The 26,984-nt window shown below is 55.9% G+C and overlaps 1 protein-coding gene across 1 annotated transcript; it reads right to left on the bottom strand.

The window, feature by feature from the left end:
• GABBR1 (gamma-aminobutyric acid type B receptor subunit 1) lies at positions 1–26,984 on the bottom strand. Its single transcript, XM_042937487.1, has 22 exons — positions 26,888–26,984; positions 26,110–26,313; positions 25,199–25,384; positions 23,911–23,931; positions 22,648–22,808; positions 19,481–19,615; positions 19,037–19,207; positions 18,002–18,103; positions 17,294–17,359; positions 16,682–16,873; positions 8,973–9,215; positions 8,321–8,384; positions 6,923–7,000; positions 5,258–5,408; positions 4,697–4,829; positions 3,515–3,631; positions 3,317–3,424; positions 2,907–3,000; positions 2,199–2,326; positions 1,640–1,768; positions 1,348–1,491; positions 1–1,114 (listed from the first exon to the last, which is right to left on the bottom strand). Exons 1-22 carry the CDS (start codon positions 26,982–26,984, stop codon positions 941–943), a joined length of 2,898 nt encoding a protein of 965 aa, XP_042793421.1. The 3' UTR covers positions 1–940.

Below are 26,984 nucleotides of genomic sequence, written 5' to 3'. Positions count from 1 at the left end.
CAGGGGGTGGGGAAGAGAAGGGGAGACATGAGAGGGGGTGGGGAAAGGAGTGTACATGAGCTGGGGATGGGGGGAAGTTCGGGCAGAAACCAAGTGAGTGGGAACTGGGGACAAGGGCATCACCTTGTGCAGGGTGGGCACCTATAGCTCTGCTGGGAGGGTGCCATGATTTCCAGGTGCAGAGGGGGAGGTACCCAGGTACCACGAGCACGCAGGGAATGCGTCTGGATACACACGGATGTGCCCCACTGGGAAAGACCCGCCTCAGCTACACATGCACACGGGCCAGGAGAGCTTCGGGGTAGCAAGGACACGTGACCCCGGGGGGAGGAGACAGCACCTGTGCAGAGCAGGTGTGGGCCAGCATGAGCACGCGCAGGTTGAGGCGGGAAGAATGAGCGCCAGGAGGAGGCAAAATTCAAGAAGGACAAACCTGGTGTTAGGGGTGAGGGGTGAGGGGTGGACCCGGGGAAGGAGATTACATTACACGAGGGTGGTAGTAGGTGAGGGTGTGGCAGGAGAGGAGTGCAGAGGTGGGCGGGGCGGAAGGGAGGGAGTATCAAGAGGTGGGAGGGGACAGGGCTGAGGTTGGGGATGGGGGGGGGGGGCCAGGAAGGCGCGAAGGGGAGGGAGCACCAGGAGGTGGGCCCAGGCAGGCCAGGCAGAGGTGGGTGTGGGCAGGGCAGATGTGGGCGGGAGCAGGGGGAGGGAGCATGGAGAAGTGGGCGGGGACAGGGCGGAGGTGGGCGGGCAGGCAGGGTGGACTGGGTGGGGGGCGCAGGGGCGAGGCACAGAGGGGACAGCGGCGTCCAGTGGACACAATTTGGTGAGGACACAAGAGACACCGCCAGTTCCCAGAGTCGGAGAGTCCGAGAGGCCACCCGGCCTCACAGAGGGGGGACTTCGTCCCGGCCCTCCCCTTCCCTCCCCCCTCCCAGCCTCACTTGTACAGCAAATGAACCCGGCTCCCGTCACAGCTGAGCCGGTCAGGGGGCTCATGGGGCCCCCTGGGCAGGCCCCCAGAGGGGTCTGGGGGCGTCGGGGGGTGGCGCCGCGGGCGGAGCTGCTGCCGGGACCGGAGCTGGTGGCGCAGCTCAGAGACGCGCTCCTCCTTCTGTGGGAAGAGGACGGGAGAAGGGGGAGTGAGGAGCGAAGCCGGGGTGGGGAGGGGGGGCGGGGGGCGGGCGGTTGGGCAGGGACGCAGAGGCAACAGTGGACAGAGGAATGGAGAGTCAGGAAAGAGTGCACAAGGGGGGCGGGGGGGGGGGGGAAGGGCAGGGACAAGAAGGGACCAGAGAAGTGAGGACCAGGGACGGGAGGGACGGTCCGTGCGCCCCCACCGCGCACCTCGGCAATGATCTTCTCCAGCTCCCGGTTCTCCTTCTCCAGCAGCCGGGACTTCTCCTCGTCGTTGTTGTTGGTGGAGGACCCCGTCTTCATGGTGTCCTGAGCCTCTGACTGCCACTCGCCGCGGGTGACCAGCCGGCGCACCTGGGAGGCCAGTGTGGGGGGTGTGGGGTGCTGGAGCGGGGCGGAGGGGGGGAGGCCAGGAGAGGGGCAGGGGGGCAGGGAGCAGAGGCCCAGGATGAAGGCCGGGTTAGGGCCAGACCGCGGGGGGCGGGGGCGGGGGGAGCCTGACCTTGGGCACGAACAGTACCACCAGAGTGATGTAGGAGGAGAACACTATGGCGAGGGACGCGAAGGCAAAGGCGGCGTCCTGCTGGCTGGACAAGATCATGGTGACGGGGGCGGTGATGAGGCACAGGACCTGTGGGCGAACGAGCTTGGGACCTCCGGGCTCTCCTCCCCCAGGACGGCCCATGAGGACACATGCTGGCACAGCTGCCCTGCCATAAGGGCCCAAACGTGAGGCCACCCTCTTGGGCTCTAGGTCAGCCCCTGCCTCTCCTGCTACCATTACACACATTCAGTCCCCAAGTGTCCCACACCTGGTGGCAAGCCGACCTGGCCAGGGAACCACACGCAAGCCATCTAACCTTTCTGCTTCCTCGCCCGTGTAGTGGGGACAGTACCGTGTGCCTCATGGGCGGTCACAGGAAGATTAATGAGACAGTGTCTGCAGCGTGCTTTACCAACTGTAAAGTGCTTGGCAAACCTGGGGCATTAAAAACTATTTAAGACTTGCACCCACTGACCCCAGGCAGCCCCTGGGGTCAGGGCCAGGTGCTGCGGCTCACCGCCACATTGTAGATGGCCATGCCCACGGCCCTGTGGTCGTTGATCTTCTCGGTGGACACGCTCTTAGTCTCATAGGCAAGAAAGATGCCCAGCAGCAGTAGCAGCCCCTTGTAACCATAGAAAATGCCTAGAACAGCAGGAATCGGTCACATGGGCAACAAGCCCTCCAAGCGTCCACCCCTGCGTCCACTCTCCGCCCACACCCCCCACCTACTGCAAACAGGGCTCCCCTCCCATCGGCCCCTCTGACCTAGCACAGCCATCTCTGTGCATCCCCCAATCTGACCACCTGACCACCTCCTCCTGGGACACAAGTGGATGACTGCTGACAGCAGCTATCCACCAGCCCCGGGGCCACACAATGTCTCACCCCCTCACCCTCCAGGCTGAGGGTAAGTTTTACCCTTTGTGGTAAAACCGCAAGACCAGAGCAATGTTCAGGAGGCCAAAAGGGGCCTGCCCCAGGCCCTCACAGCTCTGGTCTTCCTATAGGAAGCAGACCAGACGGAAGGGGTCAGGCCATCCCCCCTGGTCCCTCTGCCACACCCCTGCTTTAGCCCCCCGCTCCTCCTGGAAACAGTCCAACTCTCCCCCATCCCCAGAAAGGATCAGTGCAATGACACAGAGGAGGACACTCTTCTTCCGAAGACCCTTGTCCCCACCAGCCCGCTGTCCCTGCCCCACCCCCTCCCCCACAGCCCACACACCGAGCCACGTATTCATCTTCTTGGAGCTGCAGTGCTCCAGCTGGGGCAGGATGGACACATCAATGTCTTCCTTCGGCTCCTCCTTGGCAAAAGTCTAGTGGAGAAATTGGGCCACCAGAAAGATGGCAGGCACCCTCCCCACCCACCCCTGCCCCCCCTTTTCTAGGAGACCAGGCCCCGTGCTAGGCCCAGGGGTGTTTTCGTGAACCCCAGCTTTCCACACGCCTGGAAGGTCTACACATCCCTCCTGGCTCCCCACTACTCGCTCTCATCAAGGAACCTCGGGGCACCGGAGCACGATGCTGGACAGCGCTCTCCCACGAGTGGCTGCACGCCTCCAGACCCTACTCAGCCCAGACACCAGCGAGCCCCACTCGGCCCTGGCCTCAGTACCTCCTCCCAACCTGTACCTCAATGGTTCGATGCAGGGGGTCCACAATCTGCCAGATGGCGAGAGTGACCACATCCATGCCCACCAGCAAGCCCACCGTGGCATACAGCTTCCAGGGCTCCAGCGTCTGCACAAACAGAGCACAGGCCAGTCGGAAGAAGCCCTCTAGGCCCCGGGAGCCAAGGACCTGAGGGCCGAGGAACAGCAAGCAGCTCACCTTCCTCCACTCCTTCTTCTCCTCCTTCTTCGTGAAGACTGTATGCACCCACCAGATCTTAGTGAACATGGAGCCGTAGCCCAGACTGAACCCCAGACCCAGGAGCCAGAGGCGGGCCTGGCACAGGACGAGAGAGCAGGGCAGTGTGGGGCAGAGCCTCGTGAGGGAACAGGGGTACAGCCGGTGGGGATGGGGGTGTGGAGGGCCAGCAAGGGAGTCCCTGCCTTCAGCAACGTCCTCCCTTCCAGCAGGGTGACCGGCCACAGTCTCCTGGGGTTACTGGCCAATCGGGCGGGTTACAGCCCCAGACCCTCCACAACACAGCCCCACCCACCTCTGCAGGCCCATCTACGGGCCTTTGTTCCCCCTGCTCCAGCCACACTGACGTGCCCGCCTGAGATGCTGGCTCTTCTAACGCTGCAAACCACGTGAGTGACCACCTTTATCTCTCCAGCTGATAAAGCCCAGCGTCCTTTGATATTCAAATGCCACCCCTGCTGGGGTCCAGCCATGTCCTGAGCTGCTTCCTCTCTGCTTCCACAGCACTCTGTGCAGACACCCCTCCTAGAGCCCCCTCTGTCTACCTCTCCCACTGCTTTCTGGTTTTACTGGGGACATACAGCCTCTGGCAGGGTGCACGTGCACAGCTGCAGGGTCGGGACGGGCACACAAGGAGGCATGAGGAGGGCAGGGAAAGAAGGACTATTTCCCACCAGCATAACAGAACTACAGAAGCCAGCCTTTCCCCACAGCCCAGGACCTGCCATGCCCCGAATACCAAGAACGTCCTCCCTGCCCCCACTCCCTGCTGTTAGTTCAGGTCTCCGAACCACAACCAAGGCCACCCTGGGAACCCAGTTCCTTCTCTCAGCCCCACACAAGCTGCCATTGTTCAAGGGCTCTTTGCGCAGACCCTCCTTCACCCTCAACACCTCCCCTCTTGTCCATGAGGCCATGGCAACCTTGGAACCGACAAGAGAGCCACACAGTGAGAAGGTCTGGAGGACAGAAAGAAGGAATGGGGCCAGGCAGGGACCACAGGGGTGGCATTAGGGGGACAGGGACAGTCGAGGAATGGCAGGGGACCACGGCCTTCCGGGCCGGGCTCCTGGGCTGGAGGTGGGGGGGGGGGGGGGGAGGACAGCTTCCTCCTGCAGGGTGTCCACCCCACATCCTCCTTACCTGACAGACAAAGGGGAACTGGCTTCTGCCAATGTGGTAGCCGTCCAGCCCGAGGGGGAAGACAGCAGCCAGTGCCAGGGCACAACCCACAGCAGTCAGATTGTTCAGGTGGGGCTGGGAGTTCTGGATGTAGCTAGGGGCAGAGGTGGGGGTTGGGGGGGGGGGGGAAGAGTAGAATTAACCTCTTCTCCTGGGGGGTCAGCTCCTCAGTGCCGCCAGGGCCTGACCCAAGCTCGGCCACGGGCAAGGGTGCATGGTGCAGCCTGGGAGACAAGGCCGCATGGGCGGGGGCTGGCACAGAGCTGCGGGGAGCTCCCCAGCCCAGGACACCACCTGCACACACTGTGTCCCCTGGCCCCAGAGGCTCTTGGTGTCCAGACAGCTGCTTTGGGGCTGGGATGGGGGTTTCCAGGCCAGTGGCCACTGGCAATGCATTAGAGTGAAAGCATCCACCGCCCAAGGCCTCCGGAGGGTCTTATCCTTGGTCCCTCGGGAGGGGAAGGCATGCCCGCTGTCTGGGAGGGGCAGACAGAACAAGGAAGTGTCAGGAAAGAGACTTACCGGACATGAGAGTTGTAGATGTTAAAAGACAGACAGACCACAGCCAGGACAATGCCCAGGCTGGACAGAACAGAGACGGAGATGAAGAGTTTCTGGGACATGAAGCGAAATGTCTTGATGACCAGGGTCTGGTCAGCCGGGGGGGCCCCTCCTGCATGGCATGGGGGGTAAGAGGGGTCTGGTCAGCTGGGGGTCCCTCCTGCATGGAACTGCAGGGGTGGGGATCTGGTCAGCTGAGGACCCCTCCTGCATGAAACTGGGGGGGTTCTGGCCAGGTGGGTGGCCCCTTCTGCATGGCATGAAGGGTAAGAGGGGTCTGGTCCCTCCTGCATGGAACTAGGGGAGGGGTCTGGCCAGCTGAGGACCCCTCCTGCATGGCACTGGGGTGTTCTGGTCAGGTGGGGGGGGGTCCCTCCTGCATGGACATGGGGGGTCTGGCCAGGTGGGGGGGTCCCTCCTGCATAGCACTGGGGGGGGGGGGCACGGGGGACAAGGAATGAAGATGGGGCAGGTGACACTGTCTCTAGTCGTGAGGACATGGGGACCCTCGCTGCCCTGGACCGGGGCCCCTCCAGTGCCCACTCCCTGCCGCAGGGGGTCAGGAAGCAGTCAGAAGTGAGGGGTGGAGCTACAGACCCAGATGTATCACCAAAGCCCTAGTCTGTTTCTGTCATTGTCTGTTCCGTGTGTTTTTCTGTCTGTTTTGCAGCAAAGGAAAGTGGGTGGGAAAGAAGGGTTGACAGAGATAAACCTCACGAGGTCTCTTATGACTCAAATCAAAAGCTGCAAAAGACAGCTGTAGAATCATAAATCCAGAAACTTCAAAGTATCCAGGCTGGTCTCCTCACCTTAGGAAAACACTGATCTGTGATTTTTACCCCTCGTAGGGTGATATACCCAAAGGTGTTTTCTGGTTATTAATAGGGGAAGCTCAAATGTGTCATCGAGTTCACAGGGGAAAGAACGAAAAAAAGAAAAAAACCAATTTCAATTTGTTTCGCTTTAAAAAGAAAAGTGTAATTTAGGCCGTGCAGCATTTATAGCAGCACAGAACACTGTCCTAAATTCAAATTATGAAGAAATGTCAGCTCACCAGCAGTGCTGGGAATCTCTAGATCCCAGCTGGGTAGGGCAGCTGTCCCCACCTCGGTCCCTCCTTTTGTCCACCTTGAGTGTCTTTCCTATTTCTGATCATTTAGCCCACAAAGCACACAAAGAGTAATTGTTTCCTTTTTCCCTTTAAAAAGCACATGTCATTGGAAGAGAATTACATGAGGTTTCAAAGCCTCTCCTATAGTTTAAGTTTTCCTGACAGAGATGAAGAGGCCATTGTCGGCCTCAAGTAGCTGGTTCAGAGACAGCAAGGCACCAGAAGCTGGTAAACCCAGACGGGGTTTCCTGGCTGCCCCCTGTGCACCCCCACCCCTAACCCTCATACCTGAGCAATGTCCTATCCATACCAGTGCATTGCTACCAACCACCTGCCCCTCCCCAAATACACAGCTCCCCTAGCCGTGTCCGAACCTGGGCCCCCGCCCCCAGACCATGTACCCCACATTCTAGCCTCAGGCACCTGCCACCCCCTTCACCCCTGTTCACATGCACAAGGCTCTCCCTCAACTGCTCAGAGGCACTGAAGGAAAACATCAGCAGGGCCCTGCTTACCAATCCACTTGTCCGTTTTGGACCAGGAAAGGTCATCCTTGGTGCTGTCATAGTAGCCAATCTTCTTGTAGCTTCCACCTGGATGGGGACAAGGCAGGGGGGTGGGGTGGGGGTTGAGGGCCCAGCCCGGGCACCAGCTTCCCAGGGTTCTACTTCACCCTGAGCCCCTCAAGGGCACCTGGGAGGACCCGGGGGCTGCCTGCACCAGCAATCTGACCGAAAGCAGTACAGGATGGGCCCCAACACAACATACATACAGAAGAACACCTTCTACGTCTAAATGGTCCGCCGCCGTGCAGCAGCCTCACACCTCTCACTGCGGATGTCTCGCACGTCGATTCTGGCTTCTAAAGCTTTCAACATCCCTACTCATTCTCCCTCTCATGACAGACAGAATCACAGGATCTATTTTCCCAGTGGCTTTCATTTTAATTTTAGACATTTCTCTTCTGTTGGCTTGGGTTCTAATTCCTTGGAAAGTTGCATCTGCCTCTTTAAAGACCCACAAGACAAGACGGAATGCAGCATGCAGCTCCTAAGATTCCTGCTCCACATCTGGTTATGAACAGCTTCCTTCAGAAGCCAGCGCACCGCCCTCCAGCAGGGGTGGGAGGAGGGGGGAGGAAAGGGGGAGGAGGATGGGGGAGGGGAGGGAAAGTGGGGGAGGGGAGGAGGGTGGGGGATGGGCGGTAGAGGGGAGGGGAAGAGGGGGATGGAGGGTGTTTGGGGGGGATGGGGTGGGGAAAGGCGGGTTTTGGGGGGATGGGGTGGGACGTGGGGAGGAGGAGGGGGGTGAGGATAGGGTGTGGAGGAGGAAAGGGGGGTGGGAGATGGGAGGAGGGGGATGGGGGTCAGGAGAGAAAGAAACTTCCCTCCGAAGGCCACACAATGGCTCTCTTGCAGGGGCTCTAGGAAGCTGGTTGGGGTGTGAACAGTTCAGCTCACAGAAACCTGGCAAATACACACATACATGTGGTAAATTATAAGAAAATGCAATCTAGAAAAACCAAACTATGACCACCACACAAAAATTAGGATGCTTGTTTATATAGCAGGGAAATTCAATAGGTTGGTTCCTTTACAAATGGTCTCTGCCAGATGTGGCTTTCCTTGAGTTGTGGGTAAGTGACCAACAAGGCGTTAGCCCCTCGTTGGCAAGCCACCCAAGGGAAATTCCTGAAATTAAATGGGAAGCCACTGGGGAAAGACGGGCTTTCACTTTGCCTGCCCCTCTCCAACTCCTGAAAACCCACTGTCCCTCAGCTTTTCACTGCTCTCATACTATAAGAGCTTGACAGGCAGTTAGAGGAGAGCAGCCAGCGGTGGGAGGCCCCTAGGTCATTGAGTCTTACCCCAGGCAGTGACCCCAAACAGCTGGCCCCTGCCCCCTGCGCTCACCCTGCAGCTGCTCGATGAGAGTCCAGGCCATCCGGGAGCCGCTGGCATCGAAGACCACATGGCCCTGAGGGAGGGAAACAGGCGGAGGCAGACAGAGGTGATAAAAGCAAGAGCGAAAAGAGACTCAGGGACTCTCTGGATCCTTATGCTTTGATGTAACTGAGCCTCTGAATGAAGTCTATTTCTGGCATTTGCCTGCATATAGGACGTACCCCGGATGCCCATACCCTAGATTTCAGACACATTATTCTGTTGAAAAGAAGCTTCACCCATGGGATTTGAGTGAGAAAGAACCCCAGGTAGAGCACCGGAGACCCGGCCCCTGGCTGTGTGACCTGGGTAGTCACGAAATCCTTCTGGACACTAATTTCCCCACTCTGAAAGGAACAGGAGACAACCCATCCGACTATTTCCTCCTCTAACGTTCTACGATTCTCATCTATTAATTCCTACACTGGAAAGAAATGAGGGAGAGGTGGAAAGAAAAGGAATACACCACTTTTCCTTCTAGTCTCTTATGGGTTCTTCTGGTTTGGGGGTCCCTACCCCCCAACCCAAGACCCATTATTGCAGAGACTGACGTGCACATCCAGGAGGAGGACGCTGTGTCTGTGGGAGGGTGGGGAGTGTGAAGGAGGTCACCGTAACTCACAGAGACGCCCTCGAAGGACGAGGAGTTCATCGCCCGGTAGATTTGGTCAGTAATGGTCTGGTTGTTATAGTTGAAGTCCTCCAGGCGCACCCCCGAACGGCCACCCCCTCCGGACGTCTTGTTCAGAGCCAGCGCCAAGGCCCAGATGGCGTCGTAGGCCAGCGGCGCCTCCTGGAACCCACCGGTCTCCTCGGGGTGTCTCTTGAGTCGCTTGGTCAGCTTCTCCACAAACTCCTGGGATGTCTGCGGAGGGAGGGAGGGGAGAAAGGGTTGGCGCAGGAGGGGGTGGGGGCACGGCTTCTGATTCTGGCTCCAGAACTTCTGCTGAACGGATGGTTTGTGCTCACGACAGATCGAGCGCACGGGCCTTCGAAATCTAACCATGCCCCTGTATCTCTTAGATCAGCCGGTGAGCTGGGTCCAGGGGCTCAGCGTGCCCGGCCACTAGCTCAGAATGGGAACAGAACGTCTGAGGAACAGTCACTCTGCAGAACGAATGGCAAGAGAAAGGAGACGTGGACGACCTTCTCTCGCGCTCAGACCCAGCACCTGACAGCTCCTCCAGCTCGGAAACACCCTAGATGAGGTTCCTGCAGAGCCCTCCTCACTGGCCTCAGCAGGCAGGAAGGGACTCTTCAGTGTGCTACCTGCCTTACCGTCCTCACGGGCCTTCAGCTCACAGCCCCCTGAAGGGTGTTCGAGAGACTGAGAGCCCAGAAGCAACCTTCATGTGTTTGAGGTCCAATACTCAGCCCCTACCCACACCCTCCCCACCCTCAACCTCTTTCCTCCAGAAGCTAAAGAGAATGAGATAGCTCCTGTAACTGTCAGGAGATGAATAAAGAGCCCTAAATTTCTGTACCTGGCAATGACCTCATTTGGCTAAATAACCATAGGTCAGTTGCTCAAGTTTTTGGAAACGTCTACCACGTAATGGAGAAAAATCACATCTGTCCTCTGTTACCTCCCAGAGGCCACACAAGGAAATACCCAGAGGCTACCTCTTGGCAAAGCACAAGTAATACACAGGGCACCTCAGAACTCTGTTAGATCTGGAATGTACTAACATCCTCAGACTCTAAGGAAGAAATGAATGATGAAGTATAAATAAAAATCTGTTTCCCATGCCCTGCCCGCTTTTCTTTCTATTCAACTTTCTGAAGATACAGGAGTGGGAGGTGCAAGGGGCAGGCAGTGTGGTACAGGGGAAACTGCCTCTAAAAACAGGCCAGGACCAAGTTCCATCCGTCTGCACACCCTCAGCACCCAGCCCTGTGCCCAGCACACCATGGACAAGCAGTAAATGTATCCTGGATTAGGGCAGCAAAAAATACCCCACATGTAATTCTAATGGGAGATACATGTCATTGTACATTTGCCCAAACCCACAGAATATACACCCCCAAAAGCAAGCCCTTGTGTAAACTATGGGCTTTGGGCGATAATGTATCAATGTTGATTCATCAACTATAGGCACTCTGGTGGGAATGTCGATAATGGGGGAAGATGTGCACATATGGATTCAGGAAGTATATTCTTCTCAATTCTGCTGTGAACTTGAATTACTCTAAAAAAAAATAAAGTATTTTTAAAAATGTCCATTGGCACTTTTCCAAAGAAGACATCCAGATGGCCAACAGACACATGAAAAGATACTCAACATCACTCATCATCAGGGAAATACAAATCAAAACACAATGAGGTACCACCTCACACCTGTCAGAATGGCTAACGTTAACAACTCAGGCAACAACAGATGTTGGCGAGGGTGTAGAGAAAGGGGAACCCTCTTGCACCGCTGGTGGGAATGCAAACTGGTGCAGCCACTCTGGAAAACAGTGTGGACATTTCTCAAAAAATGAAAAATAGAACTGCCCTATGACCCAGCAATTGCACTACTAGGTATTTATCCAAGGGATACAGGTGTGCTGTTTTGAAGGGACACATGCACCCCAATGTTTATAGCAGCCCTATTGACAATAGCCAAAGTGTGGAAAGAGCCCAAATGTTCATCAATGGATGAATGGATAAAGAAGATGTGGTGTATATATATAATGGAATATCACTCAGCCATCCAAAAGAAGAAATCTTGCCATTTGCATAATGTGGATGGAGCTAGAGAGTATTATGATAAATGAACTAAGTCTGAGAAAGGCAAATATCATATGATTTCACTCAGATGTGGGATATAAGAAACAAAACAGATAAATGTATGGTGGGGGGAACAAGAGGAGAGAGGGAAACAAACCACAAGAGACTCTTAATGACAGAGAACAAACTGAGGTTGATGGAGGGAGGGTTAGGGGGATGGGCATTAAGGAGGGCACTTGATGGGATGAGCACCAGGTGTTGTATGTAAGTGATGAATCACAGAGTTCTCCTGAAACCAATATTTCACTGTATGTTAACTAACTAGAATGTAAGTACAATTTTGGAAGAAAACAAAATAATAAAAACAACTTGAAAAAATAAAAAATAAAACTAAAAATGTCCACTGGTGGGGGCCCTGGGTGGCTCAGTCGGTTAAGCATCCGACTCTGGTTTCAGCTCAGGTCATGATCTCAGGGTTTGTGAGTTTGAACCCCACGTCGGGATTCTCTCTCCCTCCCTCCCTCCCTCTCTCTGCCCCTCCCCTGCTCACACCCTCTCTCTTGTCTGTCAAGATAAATAAATAAGTAAACTTTTAAAAAAATGTCCATTGGATAGATCTCAATTCCAACTGACCCATCTACCTGCTGTGTAACCTCAAATGACTTATTAAACCCCACTAGTTGGATATTCAACTTTTTTTTAAGTGGTCTTCAAGCTCAGTGAAGAGCCCAACATGGGACTTGACCTCATGATCAAGACCTGAGCTGAGATCAAGAGTTAAACACTTAACCCACTGAGCCACACAGGCGCCCCCTGGTTATTCAACTTTAAAATGGGCATAATACTATCTCGAAGGGTTATTATATAAAATAACAATATATATAAAATACAGGGTATAAAGTAAGTTGCAGTTTCTCTTTGTGAATCTCCTTGTCTCTTAATCTCACTGTTGTCACTGATACTCAGATCTATAATCAGGCTCAGCATTTCAGGACCTGTATCCCCAACTGTCTCTGAGGCATTTGTAACTATACGATCAGTAATCCAAAATTAAAAATATCTAAGACTAAGCTCAATTTTTCTTCACTCCCAACACTTCCCAATACATGAGACTGAAGCTTTAGAATCACCTTGGGCTCTTTCAAATCATGAAGTCCTCTCAATTCTTCTATTGAAATGTTTCATTAATAACCATCAGCCCCTATGGGGCACCTGGGTGGCTCAGTCAGTTAAGCGGCCGACTTCGGCTCAGGTCATGATTTCACGGTCCGTGAGTTCAAGGCCCATGTTGGGCTCTGTGCTGACAGCTCAGAGCCTGGAGCCCGTTTCAGATTCTGTGTCTCCCTCTCTCTCTGCCCCTCCCCTGTTCATGCTCTGTCTCTCTCTGTCTCAAAAATAAATTTAAAAACGTTAAAAAAAAAATTAAAAAGGGGCGCCTGGGTGGCTCAGTCGGTTAAGCAGCCAACTTCGGCTCGGGTCATGATCTCGCAGTCCATGAGTTCGAGCCCCGCGTCGGGCTCTGTGCTGACAGCTCAGAGCCGGGAGCCTGTTTCGGATTCTGTGTCCCCCTCTCTCTGACCCTCCCCCATTCATGCTCTGTCTCTCTCTGTCTCAAAGATAAATAAACGTTAAAAAAAATTAAAAAAAAAAAATAACCATCAGTCCCTACACTGAAAAATGTTAATAATAATAGCTAACATTTCTATCTCCTTACAATGTACTAGGTATTTTCTAACATATTTATAAGGTATTTGTAAGGTGTATATATAAATTTATTTAATCCTCAAATAATCTAATGAGGTTTATTGCCCATTTTAGAGATAAAGAAACAGTCACAGAAAAGTTAAACTTGCCAGAAGTTATACCGCACAGCAGGGCTGGGATTCAAGGCCAGGCAGGCTGGCATCAAAGTCCTTACTCTTGGGGTGACTGGGTAGTTCAGTCAGTTAAGAGTCCAACTTTGGCTCAGGTCAAGATCTCACGGTTTGTGGGTTCGAGCCTCGCGTCGGTCTCTGTGCTGTCAGCTCAGAGCCTGGCGCCTGCTTTGGATTCTGTGTCTCCCTGTCTCTGCTCCTCCTCCGCTCTCTCTTTCTCTCTCTATCTTTCAAAATAAATAAATAAAAACTTAAACAAAAAACAAATGTGATGGAGGGGCGCCTGGGCGGCGCAGTCGGTTGAGTGTCCGACTTTGGCTCAGGTCACGATCTCACAGTTTGTGAGTTCGAGCCCTGCATCGTTCTCTGTGCTGACAGCTCAGAGCCTGGAGCCTGCTTCAGACTCTGTGTCTCCCTCTCTCTCTGCCCCTTCCCCTGCTCACACTCTGTCTCTGTCTCTCTCTCAAAACTAAACATTAAAAAAAATTTTTTTAAAGTAGGGAAAAGCTGATAACAAACCTGGAAACAATCTCAGTGTTCATCAGTGGGGAGTGTCCAGACCCACCATGATACATTATACAATGTTAGTTTAAAAGAGATAATTTAGGGGCGCCTGGATGGCTCAGTTGGTTAAGCGTCCGACTTTGGCTCATGTCATGATCTCACGGTTCGTGAGTTCGAGCCCTGCATCGGTCTCTGTGCTGACGCTTGGAGCCTGATCTGGATTCTGTGTCTCCTTCTCTCTCTGCCCCTCCCCACCTCCCCATCTTGCTCTCTATCTCCCTCTATCAAAAATAAATAAACACTAAAAAATAAAATCTTAAAAAAACACAAAGAAACAAAGTCCATAGTCCTCCTAACCACCTTGCATCACGTCTGCATGTGGACATGCCCCCTCCGAGAGCACCTGCCCAGCAGACAGCCGCTAAGCTGAGACTTTCTGAGTCATCCTCAGCCTCAAAGTCTATCCAATCTCCAGTTCAAGGTAAACACTGGATCAGGAAAATACCCAGATGGAAAGGGATTCATCTGCTAGGAATGGGGTCCCCCCTGAACACATCTTCACAATTTCTGCTGGCTCCAGGTCACTTGACAAACACACTTGACTACAGGGGGCATCCCCCCCCCCCCCCGACTAAAGTTACCAAAAAAATGTTTCCCCTTGGGTCAACAGAGATATAGTTGCAAATGTTCAAGTAGAAACATTACTAGGCAGCTCAAGGAGAGGCAAACAGCAAAACTTCTACAACCCGTAGAAATTAATAATCAAGTATAACTTCATGACCCTAATTTGCACCAGCCCTTCTGTCACAGCCCTTTCCGGCGCCTGTCACTGACCTAAAGGGTGTGTCCTGGGGCAGCTTTTGATTTTGTATTGTACCAAGATCTGATGAGACCTCTACCCCAAGAGACAGAATCTTATCCCCAGGTACAGCCACCTCCCCACTGCCCCTCTAGCCCCAGAACTGCAATATTTCCCCAAAACTACTCCAACCTACTGTCCTAAAGTATGTTTCTCAACATATGCAGAAAAAGGATTCAATAAAAAGGATATCCATTCACAATAAAATCCCTTGGCATTAAGAAAAATAAAAATAAAAATAAAAATAAATAAACCAGGGTTTCGCAATCTCTGCACTGTTGACATTTGGATCAGGATAATTCTTTGCTGTGGGGACTGATCCGTGCCTCTTCGGATGTTTAGAAGCATCCCTGGCTTACCCATCAGAAGCCAGTCGTGACAACCAAACTTATCCCTAGATATTGCAACCTTTGGAAAACTACTGCTCGAGCCAACAGTCCTCAAGATGTGGTCTCCAACCAACAGCACCAACATCTCCAGGGCACTGGTTAGAGATGTAGGTTCCCAGGTCCACCTCAGACCCGCTGAATCCGAACTTCCAAAGGAAGAGCCCAGTAATGTGTGTCCTAATAACCCTACAGGAAGGTGAAGCTTGAGAGTCAGTGCCCTTAAGTGACAGCCATCCTTATGGGCCAGAGGCAGCTCTGCTTTTCTCAGTCAGCATGGCTCTGGCCCCTGGGTCCAGCCTGTGCTTCTGGTCCACTCTCCTGGTCCCTGCTTGATTCATCCACCATCTCTTCCCATCAGTGGTTCAGGCTGCTTCTACCCCTGGAAAATCTCGGCTGGTCCACTTGGTGTTTCAAGCTATGAAGCAGACCTCCCGTCACCAGAACAAAGGCTATGGCCTCAAAGGCAGGCACTACCTCTCTCTAGAGACCAAGAGCCAGAAAGACACCCTCTCGCTCATTGAGTTCCAGAGCCCAGATGTCCCTATTCTCTGCCAGGGACTCCACTGTTGCCTGCTGTGGGGCAGAAGCTGGGACGGGCAGGGCCTGGGCTCTAGGCACCAGCTCCAGTACTCCCCAGGTTCTCTCCAGGTTCCCCAGGATGGCTCACCGCTCAGGTGCTCTGCTGGAAAGTGATCCCTGGGAATTTCCCCGGACAGAGTCCACAACTGGAGTCCACACAACACAACCCTCTGCTAGAACAGACTGACTGGACCTTCTTCCTCCCCTGCTCCAAAACTGTCACCAGCTCAGGTGTTAGCCAATAAAGGCACAGAGTCTTTAGTCAGCATTCATGGTTTTCCATGGAGGGTGATGGCGCAGAGGGCCTGGGGTCAGACTCCAACAGGGGCCAACTCTGGCCTCACGACTCAGCAGGGACAGGGCCGGAGGGTGATGGGGCAGAGGGGTCTGGGGTCAGACTCCAACAGGGGCCAACTCTGGCCTCACAACTCAGCAGGGACAGGGCCGGAGGGTGATGGGGCAGAGGGGTCTGGGGTCAGACTCCAACAGGGGCCAGATCTGGCCTCATGACTCAGCAGGGACAGGGCTGGAGGGTGATGGGACAGAGGGGTCTGGGGTCAGACTCCAATAGGGGTCAACTCCGGCCTCACAGCTCAGCAGGGACAGGGCCCCTAGGCCAAGTCACTTAACCTCTTTGCATCAGTTTCCTGGTCGATAGAATAGAATTAAAACCCTAATCAGAGCATTAGTGGGAGGATCACTGAAATCATGTACCTAAGCTCCTGGTTTACTACACAAAAGCATTTTCACTGAACCTTTGTTTTGATGAGATATTTGGGACTTTACAACCATGAATTTGCCCCTGGCATGCGTTCCAAAACAGGTACCCCAGACCTGGAGCTACCCCTGGGAGTAATAAGCAGGCATGCAGATTGCCCTGTAAGCTGGCTCAAGACGCCCATGGTCCTTGGGGTATAGCACTGAGAGGAAAGGAGCAGGTGCCCCTCCCGCGGGGCCACCCCAGCCTTCCCAACCAGAGCACGTGCCTCCCAGCTCTAGGTCCGCCACTATCCGTTATCCGGAAGTAACTGACTTCAGAACTCCCTTTTATATCTGAAATTCTAAAAGGGAATCATTGAAACAACATCAGGAACCAAGCTAATTGAGTATCAATCAGGAGTGAATATTAAGCAAGTTCAAAGGGCCCGGAAGTCACTAAGAGAATAAAAGGCGTTTCAGCTCAGGAACAGCTCTGCCGAGGTGCCTGCGTATACAGCATCTATATTATCATTAACGCCTCTCCTTCACTTGACTTCTTGCCAACTGCTCCTTGTTGCCATGGTAACAGCCCTTCCACTCAGGTGGGCCTAGTGAACTTGCCCCTCCCATCTCTCCTTCCCACTCCCCTGCCCTGCCAGGCTCCCTCAGTCCTCGCCCCTGCCCAGGGGCTGGCTTCTAGGTCCCCATTCTCACCATGTTGGAGATGCTGCGGGTATTGGCCGGGTTCAGCATGACGATCTCAGTGGTGATGTGGCCTTCCACAGCCTCCGTCATCTCGTCCACTGTGCAGTTGATGGACGGGTCGTAGATCTTGAACCAATTGTCGGCATACCAGCCGATGAGGAACCAGACGTACTTCTTCCCGAAAAGCCGCTCCTTGTACACCTGAATGCAGAGGAGGAGGGAGGCTGGGCCCTTCTTTCTCTTTTTCTTTTATTTCCCTTGACACTCTCCAGCCTCTTGGGAATCAGAGAAGAGCAGAGAATTGAAAAGAGGAATCTACAAGTCTCGGAGGGAGTGGGAAAGACTCGACGATTCCTCCTTCTAAGCTCCTCCCCAGCTAGTCAGGAAAGATGGGACTCGGGCTCCTGCAGAAGCACAGAGGGTACAAAACTGAGATCTGGAGAAAGTGCTGTGTGTGAGAAGCCAAGATGGGAGGCAGAGTCAACAGACAGGAGCATCATATTACTCCTCATCTCACAGCATCTGCTATCAACCTGATCAGAGATGCAAACAGGAGACCCCACAACACACCCAACATACAGAGCCCACCCAGACCCCTGCCTCTTCTGATTCCAACTCTACCTCACAAAAAACTTTCCGGGCTTCGGTCTCATAGAACAGTCCCACGATGATCCGGGCATCCTGGCGCTGCAGAGTGGACAGAAACAGCTGCTGAGGGAGGCCTGGAAACAGCCAGCTGCTGAGGGAGGCCTGGAAACAGCCAGCTGCTGCCACGGCATTCATCCCCTGCCCCAGAGTGCTTAATGCAGGGTTCTGCTGGAGGGGTAGCATAGAAATGTCACTGGACAATGGAAATTAACCTCCCCAGGAGATGCTGCTATCTCGCAGAATCAAAATTCTGTGATGCGATAGAGATGTTAGCTGGGGGGGGTGGAGGAGAGGGGAAAGTGGGTGATGGGCATTGAGGAGGGCACTTGTTGGGATGAGCAGTGGGTGTTATATGGAAACCAATTTGACAATAAATTATATTCATAAAAAAAAGAGATGTTAGCTAGCATGGATTGTAATCATATTGCAACATATCAATGTATCATCACAGCTTATATAATATTACACATCAATTATATGCAACCCATTATATATATATATACATATACATACATATATATAAATGTATCAGATCAACTCGTTGCAGGCTGCAAGCTTACACAATGTTATACACTAATTATATCCCAACAACCTGCCTGTCTGGTTCTCCTCTCCAGCCCACCACTGTCCCCCCAACCCGGTCCCTCTGTAGGCTGAGCCCACCACTCCCAACCACCCCACCTTAAGGTTTTTGACAGGCACAGCTGGATCTGAGAAGAAACTCTGGCGGAAAGTAATCTCGATTCCAGCCTCCTTCACTCGTTCCTCTAGGTCGTCCAGAGTCTTGGGTGGGAATAAGAAAAAATGGAGAAAGCACAGGTGCACAGTGGCATAAAGACCGGAGATGCTACCTGGGGATCATACACTCTGAAGTGGAGGAACCACAGTTCTGACCCTTCCTTCAATGGCATCTGCCCCAGGGTGGGAAGAGCTCAAAGGAAAGCAGCTGGGGTCTCAGGGATGGTCCTCCATGGGAAGGTACTTACGAGCCCCTCGCAAGGATCTGTGTCCTGGGAGGTCACCCTATCCCCCCACCCCCACCCCCCACCAATCCCTACCAAGCAGCAAACATGGGGGAGAGCAGAACAGAGGAATCGGGGAAAGATGAGACAGGGTCTGGTGTGCACACGATGGTCTCAACCTCAAGAGGCAAGTGGGCAGACAAAAGGATCACAGAAGAATGTCCTGGTCACTGAGAGAAAGGCAGGGGAGGATTGAAGGGCTGCTGAACATGAGGGTGGGTGGATGATCCAAAGACCAGAATAAAAGGAGGGGCTGCCTCCGTCAGGTTCAGAGCCCTGAGCTTCCTCTTTTCCACCCGTGCTGTTCCGGAGACGTCTTCTGCCTCTCCTGTCCCTCCTTCTCCGTTCCCACTCACACCTGCCACCCCGAGTGTCTCTGGATTTGCTGCCTTTCTGGGTTCTTCTCTCACATTCTCTCTCTCATCTCATCTGAACTGTGGAGTGAACCTACTTTATTAGAAGTGGGTCATTTGGGTCTGTCTGGGGAAGAGAACATCAAAGGAAAAAAATGTCCTAAAACTAAGAAGTTGGAAAGAATCTTGAAAACTCAGCTCTGCTTATTCCTCTGGCTACAGAAAGAACATGCACTTAACCCAGTCAGAATGTGTCTGCTTTTGATAAAGAAACAGGATCTTCTCCCCAAAAGGGATCCTGGCCACACGTCTCCACTGGCATGTGCAAAATGCGCTCTCACCGAGGTGAAGACCTCAGTGGTCTGCTGGATGGTGGCGATCTTCCTCCAGCCCCACTTCTCAAAGAGCTTCACCCGGGTGGGATTGTGGAGTGTGGCCGACGGATGAGTTCGAAAGAACGTAGGGAAACGCTGCCGGTTGGACAGGGCCGGTGAGCTGGAGCCGTAGGAAAGCTGAGGGACAGACACAGCGCGGGGCACGCTCACGCTCCAGGCTCCCAGGAGAGGGGACCCTCACAGACCCACCGCCTGGCACAGGTGCCTGTTCCCTGATCTGACTTCACTTCCGTCTGACAAGAAGCTAAGGCAGCTGCAGCTATCAGCCCCCTGCTGCCAGGAGGCCCCGAAGGACCAGGAGTCCTGCACCTGGGTTCCTCCACAGCCCTCTTACATGCTGTCCACCCCTGTTCAGCTCCCACCTTCTGAAACCCCCCCACCCCCACCTACCACAATGAGGTTCCACATCCTGGCGGCCTCGGCCACAAGTGTGGAGACAGAACTGCAGCCAGGCATGAGGATGATCTTGATGGGGTCATTGTAGAGCAGCTCGTACAGGTACTTGGTGGCTTGGCCTGGGTCACACTGGATGGGAGGGGGTAAGCGTGGGTTCTCCCGGTGCCCCCCCGCCCCACATCTCCAACAATCTAGTCACTCCTCGAGGACCCATCCCACCACTGGACCCTTGTGTGCTTTTACCATTTTCTCCTGCCTACCCTCTCCTGCACGCACCTCCATCCGTGTTCATGCAGACACAATCTTCCCTCCCTTCAGCCCCTGCTCAGACATCCCCAGCCTCACTTCCTCTAGCACCCCTGTCCCTTTTCCCCTGTGTCTCTGCTCCAAATCTCTGTGAGTCTGCAGGAATGTGAATAAACTCTCCCCAAGTCCACAGACAGGCTCCTCAAACATGGCATGAAAATTCCTCCCTCGCCTCTCCCCACCGTCCATTTTCCCCTGGCTCTTCCCTTTCCAGGGCTAGAGATAAACAAACAAGAGAGAACAGGGAGCAGGACCACTAGGGGGTCCTGCTGGGCGATCCCTCCCCTCCTGCTGGGCTCTGACATTTGACGGGTCCATTAGAAAAAGAAGCCTTGGAGGGGGGGCGGGCGGCAGAGGGAGAAACAGGTGAGGAAAGAACTGGGAGAATAAATAGAAAAGGACTCTTAACAAACCGGGTGTTTTTAGGGGTGCGTGAAGGGGAGGCAGAGAGCTGGGGAGGGCAGGGGTGCTGGGAGGACAGCACGTGGGGAGGAAGAGCCCCATGGTCTCCCCCTGCCTGTTCCCCTCCTGCTGAAGTTTGACATTTCAGAAGCCGCTGGAGCCCCAAAGGAAGCAGAGAAGAAATGGAAGCCAGTGGGAAGCCAGGGCAGAGGAGAAACAGGAGGCACAGGGGACTGGGGGGGGGGGGATGGAAAAGGGGGGGCCGGCAGTGAGCAAATAAGGAAGGCCCCCTAGAGCTGCTCGCTTCCCACTGAGGCCTGACATTTGAGACCCTGTGGGAAGCTGGAGCAGGGAGCCAGGTGGGGCAGGAAGAACAACACTTCCCCCCCCCCCCCCCCGCTAGGAGGGGCTTCTCCGGCAGGCCCCACCATCCTGAACTGTCTCAGGGGGTCACTGCAGATCCTACCCCAGCCCATCGCAAAGCCCCTGGGTGCCCCCCTCCTGGCTTGAAGGAAGGGTAGACAGGAACACGGACATACCAGAGCATACACACAGGGCCACTAGCCTGCCCCACGTCTCTTCCTCCGCTTCTCCTTCCTCCCCTACCTGCTCTCAAACCCTTTCCCTCCACACCCTGCTCCTCACTGCAGATTCCCTCCGTGTGATGCCCACCCCCTCCCCCATAGACTTCCTCTCAGCCTCCCCTCCGCTCTCTTCTGCAAAGGATCCGGATTTGCAGGCAGGAAACCACAGGAAAGCACACATTCCTGTTAGTCTGCTTTCCTTGTGCCTTCTCTCAGGGCCCCCCCCCCCACCTGCTTCCCAGCACCTCTGGGGAGTCACCTCTCATGGTAGAAGAGTCTGAGCCCACATCCAGACCTCCTGGTGACCCCAGTCATGACACCTGCACCCAGCCCTCCCAGGCTCCCGCCCCAGACTCCCGCCTCCAGCAGCCCTGACCCTCTGCCCTAACTCCTAATTCTTTTCCAGCTCCCTGCTGTCCCTCCACAGGCGTCCTGGGGTCATCTACCTAGGCCTCCTGCATGACAGGATTTCGTGCTCATTCCGGACCAGACAGTTAGAATATGTGTTTGAAACAAACTCCTCTACCATGGAGAAGTTTAAGAGCCCCTCCCCAAGTGTCAGGAGGGATCTGAATCCCCTCCCCAAGCTAACAGTCCCCATGCACCCCACCTTCAACCTCATTCCTGCCCCCTCGTCCCACACAAACCCATTTCTAGGTGCAGATGGCTGTTGGAAGAGTGACAATAAATCCTGAGTCCAGCCAGGTGTAAGATGACCGTTTCATCACCTCTGCACTCCACGGTCCCCCAGTCCCTCGCGTTTCCGGGGCCACACGTCAGACAGGATAAATCTGAGGCCGGAAGCCACATCCTTCCCCACGTTCCCAATTACTCAAATGGGACATAGGGTGGGGAAGGAAACTCATGGCCGACCCAAATTTTCTCACCTTCCGCCTTCCTCTGGTCCCCGCCTCCCTAACCCTTCGAGCTGGTCCTTCCTCACATCTTAGAGGCCACAGTGCTGAACGGAGGAGCCACTCTAGACCCAAGTTCCACAGGAGCCCAAGGACTGATCTTCACCCCGGCCCTCCTGCTTGCCCCCTCCCCCACTGCCCTTCTTGCTGGTTCTCTCTCCTGCCGGTTCCCAGACTCCCTCTATCCCTAGGCTCTTGTGCGGGCTCCCTGCAGACCGCTAACCCAGTTCGTTGCCCATCTCCCAACCGTTAGCCCCTCCCCAAGCACAACACGCAGTGTAACCCACAACCCAGGAACCCTCAACCCGGTTCTGGTGGAGAATGTGCAGAAACCTGGTGGAGCTCACCGCTACCTGGCTGTTTCGTTGTGATACATACACGAGAGCACGCAAGTCCCTCAAAATTTCGCTTATTCAGTCCCCATTCCTCCCAGCTCCAACCTGCTGTCAAGATCTACCTCGTTACCATGGAAAACGTGAGCCGGCCTCAGCTCCTGCCTCGGACACCTCCTCCACCCCTCCACCCACCCCAGGAGGTAATGAACTCCCCAGAGGGTCAGGGTCAGCTGGTGCCCTACACCCATCCCCAGTTCCCCCACCCCCGCCCCCACGTCCAGGGGTCCTGGGGAGCGGAAGGGTCACGCTCCCAGCACGACCCACCTCCTAACCCCCTGACCCTCATCTTGAACCTCCAGCCCCTCTGACTCTCCCCAGGCTCCCACACCCCAGCCCACCTCCCTCCAGTCACACGTGGGAGGGGTCCACTTCGCCATCCCAGCGGTCACCCAGGCCAAGGCGCCGGGCTGGCCTCCTGCCCCGCTGTCCCCTTGCCCCTGTCCCCCTGCCCCCTGCCTCGTGTCCCCTGCCCCTGTCCCCCTGCCCCTGTCCCCCTGCCCCTGCCCCCCCTACCCCTGCCCCTGCCCCCTCTCCGCCCCCGCCAGGACTGCCAGGACTACCTTGCTGTCGTGGTGGATGAGCTTGAGCTCGTAGTCCGGCAGGATGTCCCTGCGGCTGTTGACGTCCTCCAGCGCCATCTCCACCGCGGGCTGGCAGGCCTGGCCCCCCGGCCAGCCCCCGCTCATGGGGAACAGCGCCCCGATGTACACTGCGCGCCGCTCTGAGGAGGGGTGCGGGGGGACCCGCGGGTGAGGCCGCGGGAGGTGAGGGGAGTGGGAGGCCCACGCAGGGGCCACCCCCGCCGCCATCACCACCAGGAGCGGCAGCGGCCACCCCGCCCGGGGAGAGGGGACCCCCGGGCCCATGGCGTGGGGAGGGGGGGGGGGCTGCTTGGTGGGGAGGAGCTCAGGGGGGACACTTTTCCCGGGGAGGGCTGCTGAGGGGGTGTCGAGGCGGCGCCTCCATCCCGGGTTTCGGAGGGCGCAGGGGGCCGGAGCCCCCAGGACGCGCGGAGGGCTGGCTCCCCGTGGCCCCCGCGGCTCCCGCCACCGCCGCTGCCGTGGCCACCGCGGACTCTCCTCGCGGACTGACCGACCGACCGACCGAGGGGAGGAGGAGACGGACGGCTGGGAGGGGGCCCTGACGTCACGGGCGGCGCGCGGCGGCTGGGGGAGGGGCGGAGGGAGGCGCGCGCGCGTGGGAACGCCGGGGGAGGGGCGGGGAGGGGAGGGGCGGCGGACGCGACCCCCGCGGGACGCCAGGGAGGGGCGAGGAGGGGAGGGGAGGGGGCGTGCCGGGAGGGGAGAGGGGGGTGGAGAACCGGGGCGAGAACGGGGGTGTGGACGGACGGGCGGATGGATGGGACGGGGGCGGCCGGGGGGGACAGGACGCGAAGGACCTGGGATCCGAGGAGGGAGAGGGAGGGGTGGGGAGGGCAGGGGCGGGGGTGCGGGGTCTGGGGGGGAGGGGGGCAAGGCCTGGCCCTGAGACGCGTGCGCGTGGCTGGCGGGGGCGCCTGGAGAAAGCCCGGGGAGGTCGGGGGGAGCCCCGCGGGGAGGAACTGGGGGGCCCCGCCGGGCTCTGCCCTCCGGGAGGAGCGGAGTGGGGAGGAGGCGGAGCCGAGCGCTGGGCGCCGAGCGGGGAGTCGGGAGGGACCGCAGCCTCGCAGAAAACCGGGACTGGAGGCAGAAACCAGGTAGGAAGGAGGGGCCGGCCGCAGACGGGGGCGGGGGGCGAGAAGGACGGGCCCCCACCGCCTGGGGTGCAGGGGCGCGAGTGGGGGTTCGGGGGTGCAGTGCGCGAGAGGAGGGCTGTCATCTCACCTGAGTGCGGCGTTCGATTCACTGGCAGCAGGAAAGACGGGGATCAGAGAAGAGTTACCACCGGCTCCCGGCTTCCCCGGCCTGAGCCCAGCCCCCTCCCACACCTGTCCATGCCGGGAGGCCCGCGTGCAGCAGAAGCCTGCGTCTCTGAGGGGGGGGAAGGGTGCCTGGGGACAAGAGCAAGGTGGGGCTGTGGGTCAGGACCTGTTGGTTTTCTTCTTTCATTGTTCATAGGACAACAGAATTTGAGACAGGACATGGGCAGATTCTCGCTTTGTGGAGCCTAAATATTATAAAATTCAGGGGCCTCTCTTTAAGAAGAAAAAACTGCAAATTACAAATACAATTGATTTTAAACTGTTGCTGTTAAAATCTTACTTTTGCATTTTTTACAAAAAGCTATGACCGTGTGAACACATTACTAGAGCACAGGACGAGACCCTGGATAGGATTCCCAGTTTCCAGAATGGAGTGGTAAGGTATAAGCAGAGCAATGACATTAGGGGACGAAGCCAGGCCAGGACCTCCAGAGAGTCTGCAAAAGTGGGGGACGCACGAGGTCGGCCTGAATCCCGGGGACAAGAGTGCAGGGGCAGAATCTGGGTGCCCAGGACAGGGGGCATTCTGCTGAATGAAATGACAGAGTAGGTGTTGGACACAAGACTGAGTGCCCTGGGGAAGGACGGAGGTTGTCGGAGACCGTCCTTTTCCCCTCCCCCATCCCCGGGTCATCCTTTAGTGCTCTGACAGTTCTGCCCCCAATTTTAAGTCTTTTTAAATTTCACCCTGATAACTTTCCACCCCAGATATTCTTTCCAATCTTAGTGTTTTTTCTAAGTATGACATGATTTATTTCTGAGTCTTTACAATAATCCAGTTATATAACAAATGGAAAGGAATCAATTGTAGAAGAGGGTTATGCCTAGAAAGTTCTAAGTTTAGAGGTAGGCTAGGGGAAACTGCAGTATTTAAACCTTGAGAAAGGTGATGGAGGGTGAGATTCATAACGGAAAAGAGAACATGTAGAACTGGGAGCAGGGAGGAGATCTCTAAAGAGGAAGGTAGAGGAAGGGGGCCCCAGCGTAGGCGAAGTGGACGCTGATGCTGCAGAAGGGGGCTGGAGAGAGGCAGGCGAGGGCAAGAGTTGGGTTTTCACCTCCACTTCCCCAAAGCCCCCCCCCACCCCCCCATTTTGCATGGCACCCCTTCCCTTCCCGCCATGCCTTCCGCCCCGCTCCCAACCTCCGGCGCGCGTCCTCAGCTGCATGCAGGCAGCCGGTCCCCTCACCCTGGCAGTGGGGCTTGGGAGCACTCCACTGGCCCTGACTACAGATGCTGCGGGAGCTGCCCACCAGATGGAAGTCAGGGTCACACCGGAAATCCACCCGGGCTCCGTCCAGAGCGGGGAGGTCCCCACCCGTCAGGAAAACCTTCCCGTTTTCCAGGGCCAAGTATGAGTTGGAGCAGATTCGGACTGTGGAGAGACACGAAAAGGAGAAGAGAGGCAAGTTGGGGCAGGGGGCCTCAAGCACCCCACTCGTCAGGCTCGTCAGGAAAGCGGATGTGCAAGGGCTTTGGCTCTCTGGCGTCCTCTCCTCCCCTAACCCTGGAAGCACCCACACACCACCCCAGGAAAGGGAAAAGGCGTTTCCATCCCTGGGAGGAACCTGGGGTGGAGCTGTAGGTGCACAGAAGGGAATCTTCTCAAAGTCAGCGGCAGTGGGCGGTTCCCTGGCTTGCAGAGTGCGGATGTGTAACTTTAGACGCACAATTGGAGTTACCTTTCTTATTATAGTTGGTTTACAGTAACGTCAAACTGGGTTTCGCTTCGTGGGTATATGGCCTCTGCGTTGGAGACAGAGGTTTTCAAGACTGCAGTGAAACCATTTTACGAGGGTTTTTGCTCAATCTGCCACTAGTCCTCAAAGAGAAGAACTCACAGGCAAGACGAATAATCAAGTTATTTTGTCAAGTGGTCAGTGGCCTAATGCAGGGAGGATGAGATGAGGTGATGTGTGGGCTGCTGACTTTACGGCCTCCAAGTGCGGCAGGGAAGTCCCTCTTACATGGTGTGAGCTCTGTAAATGTCCTTGTGAATTGTGACAGTGGTTGAAAGTGCTGACCTAAGCAATAATGCTAAGTGTGAGGCAGGCCGAGGAATGATCTAGAAGAGAAGAGGGGCTCGGGGATGCTACTCACCGCAGCGGCTGGGAGTGTCCATGTCTGTCCAGGAGCCGTTGGCCAGGCACTTGCGGACCTTGGGCCCCACCACCTCGCGCTCCCCCCGGCACACGTACTCGATCTCATAGTCCACGGGCAGGAAGTTGATCGCCTTCACCTGGTCCCGAGTCAGGCCCCTGTACCTGATGCCCCCTTCCCAGGGCGGGTGTATGATCTGGCACCCTGAGGGGTGAGTGGAAGGCGTCAGAGAGGAATGGCGGGGAGGGGAGGGACAGAGGGCGTGGTCAGCGGGCAGGTGGCGGGCCCAGGGGAGCAGCTGCGGTGCCAGAGGGTGGGGGTCGGGACGGGTACAGAACCCGGGACTAAAGGAGAGAGAGCTCTGCGAGCTCGCCAGTGAGGAAGGAAGGGTGCAGGTTGGGGGTGATGGGCAGAATTAAGAAATGGTGAAGGGGTACACTGTGCCGGCGAGCTTGGTAAAACAGACTGGAGGAGGATTTTTGAGCGAATTAGGCTGAGAGGGCAGGGGGGCCTTAGGCTCCCTGGGCAGCAGTGTAGGCAAGGAAAGAGGGGTGGGGTTGGGCTCATCATGCAGGGTCCCCGAAAGGTGGCCTATGCAGCAGTTTGGGGCAGACAAGAGGGGGCGCTGGGTCACAGGCGGGGGTGATGGAAAGGAGGTCAGGGATGTCACAGTGGGTCCGGCGGACGGGACAGGAATGGGGACCAGAAAAAGGGAGGGGGAGGGGCAGGGAGAGGGGGAAGGGGATGGGGGTGCCCGAGGTCGCCGGCGAAGGTGCACCTTCGGAGGTGGCGTTGGGGGTCTGCGCCCCGCCCGCGCCCGGGGGGCGGAGGAAGAGCGGCGCCAGCGGCAGCAGCAGCAGCAGCAGCAGCAGCAT

The sequence above is a fragment of the Panthera leo genome, chromosome B2 (assembly GCF_018350215.1).
Source record: "Panthera leo isolate Ple1 chromosome B2, P.leo_Ple1_pat1.1, whole genome shotgun sequence".
NCBI lineage: Eukaryota > Metazoa > Chordata > Mammalia > Carnivora > Felidae > Panthera > Panthera leo.
Note: the sequence above shows the minus strand (reverse complement) of the source record. Positions and strands in the feature narration are given on the sequence as shown.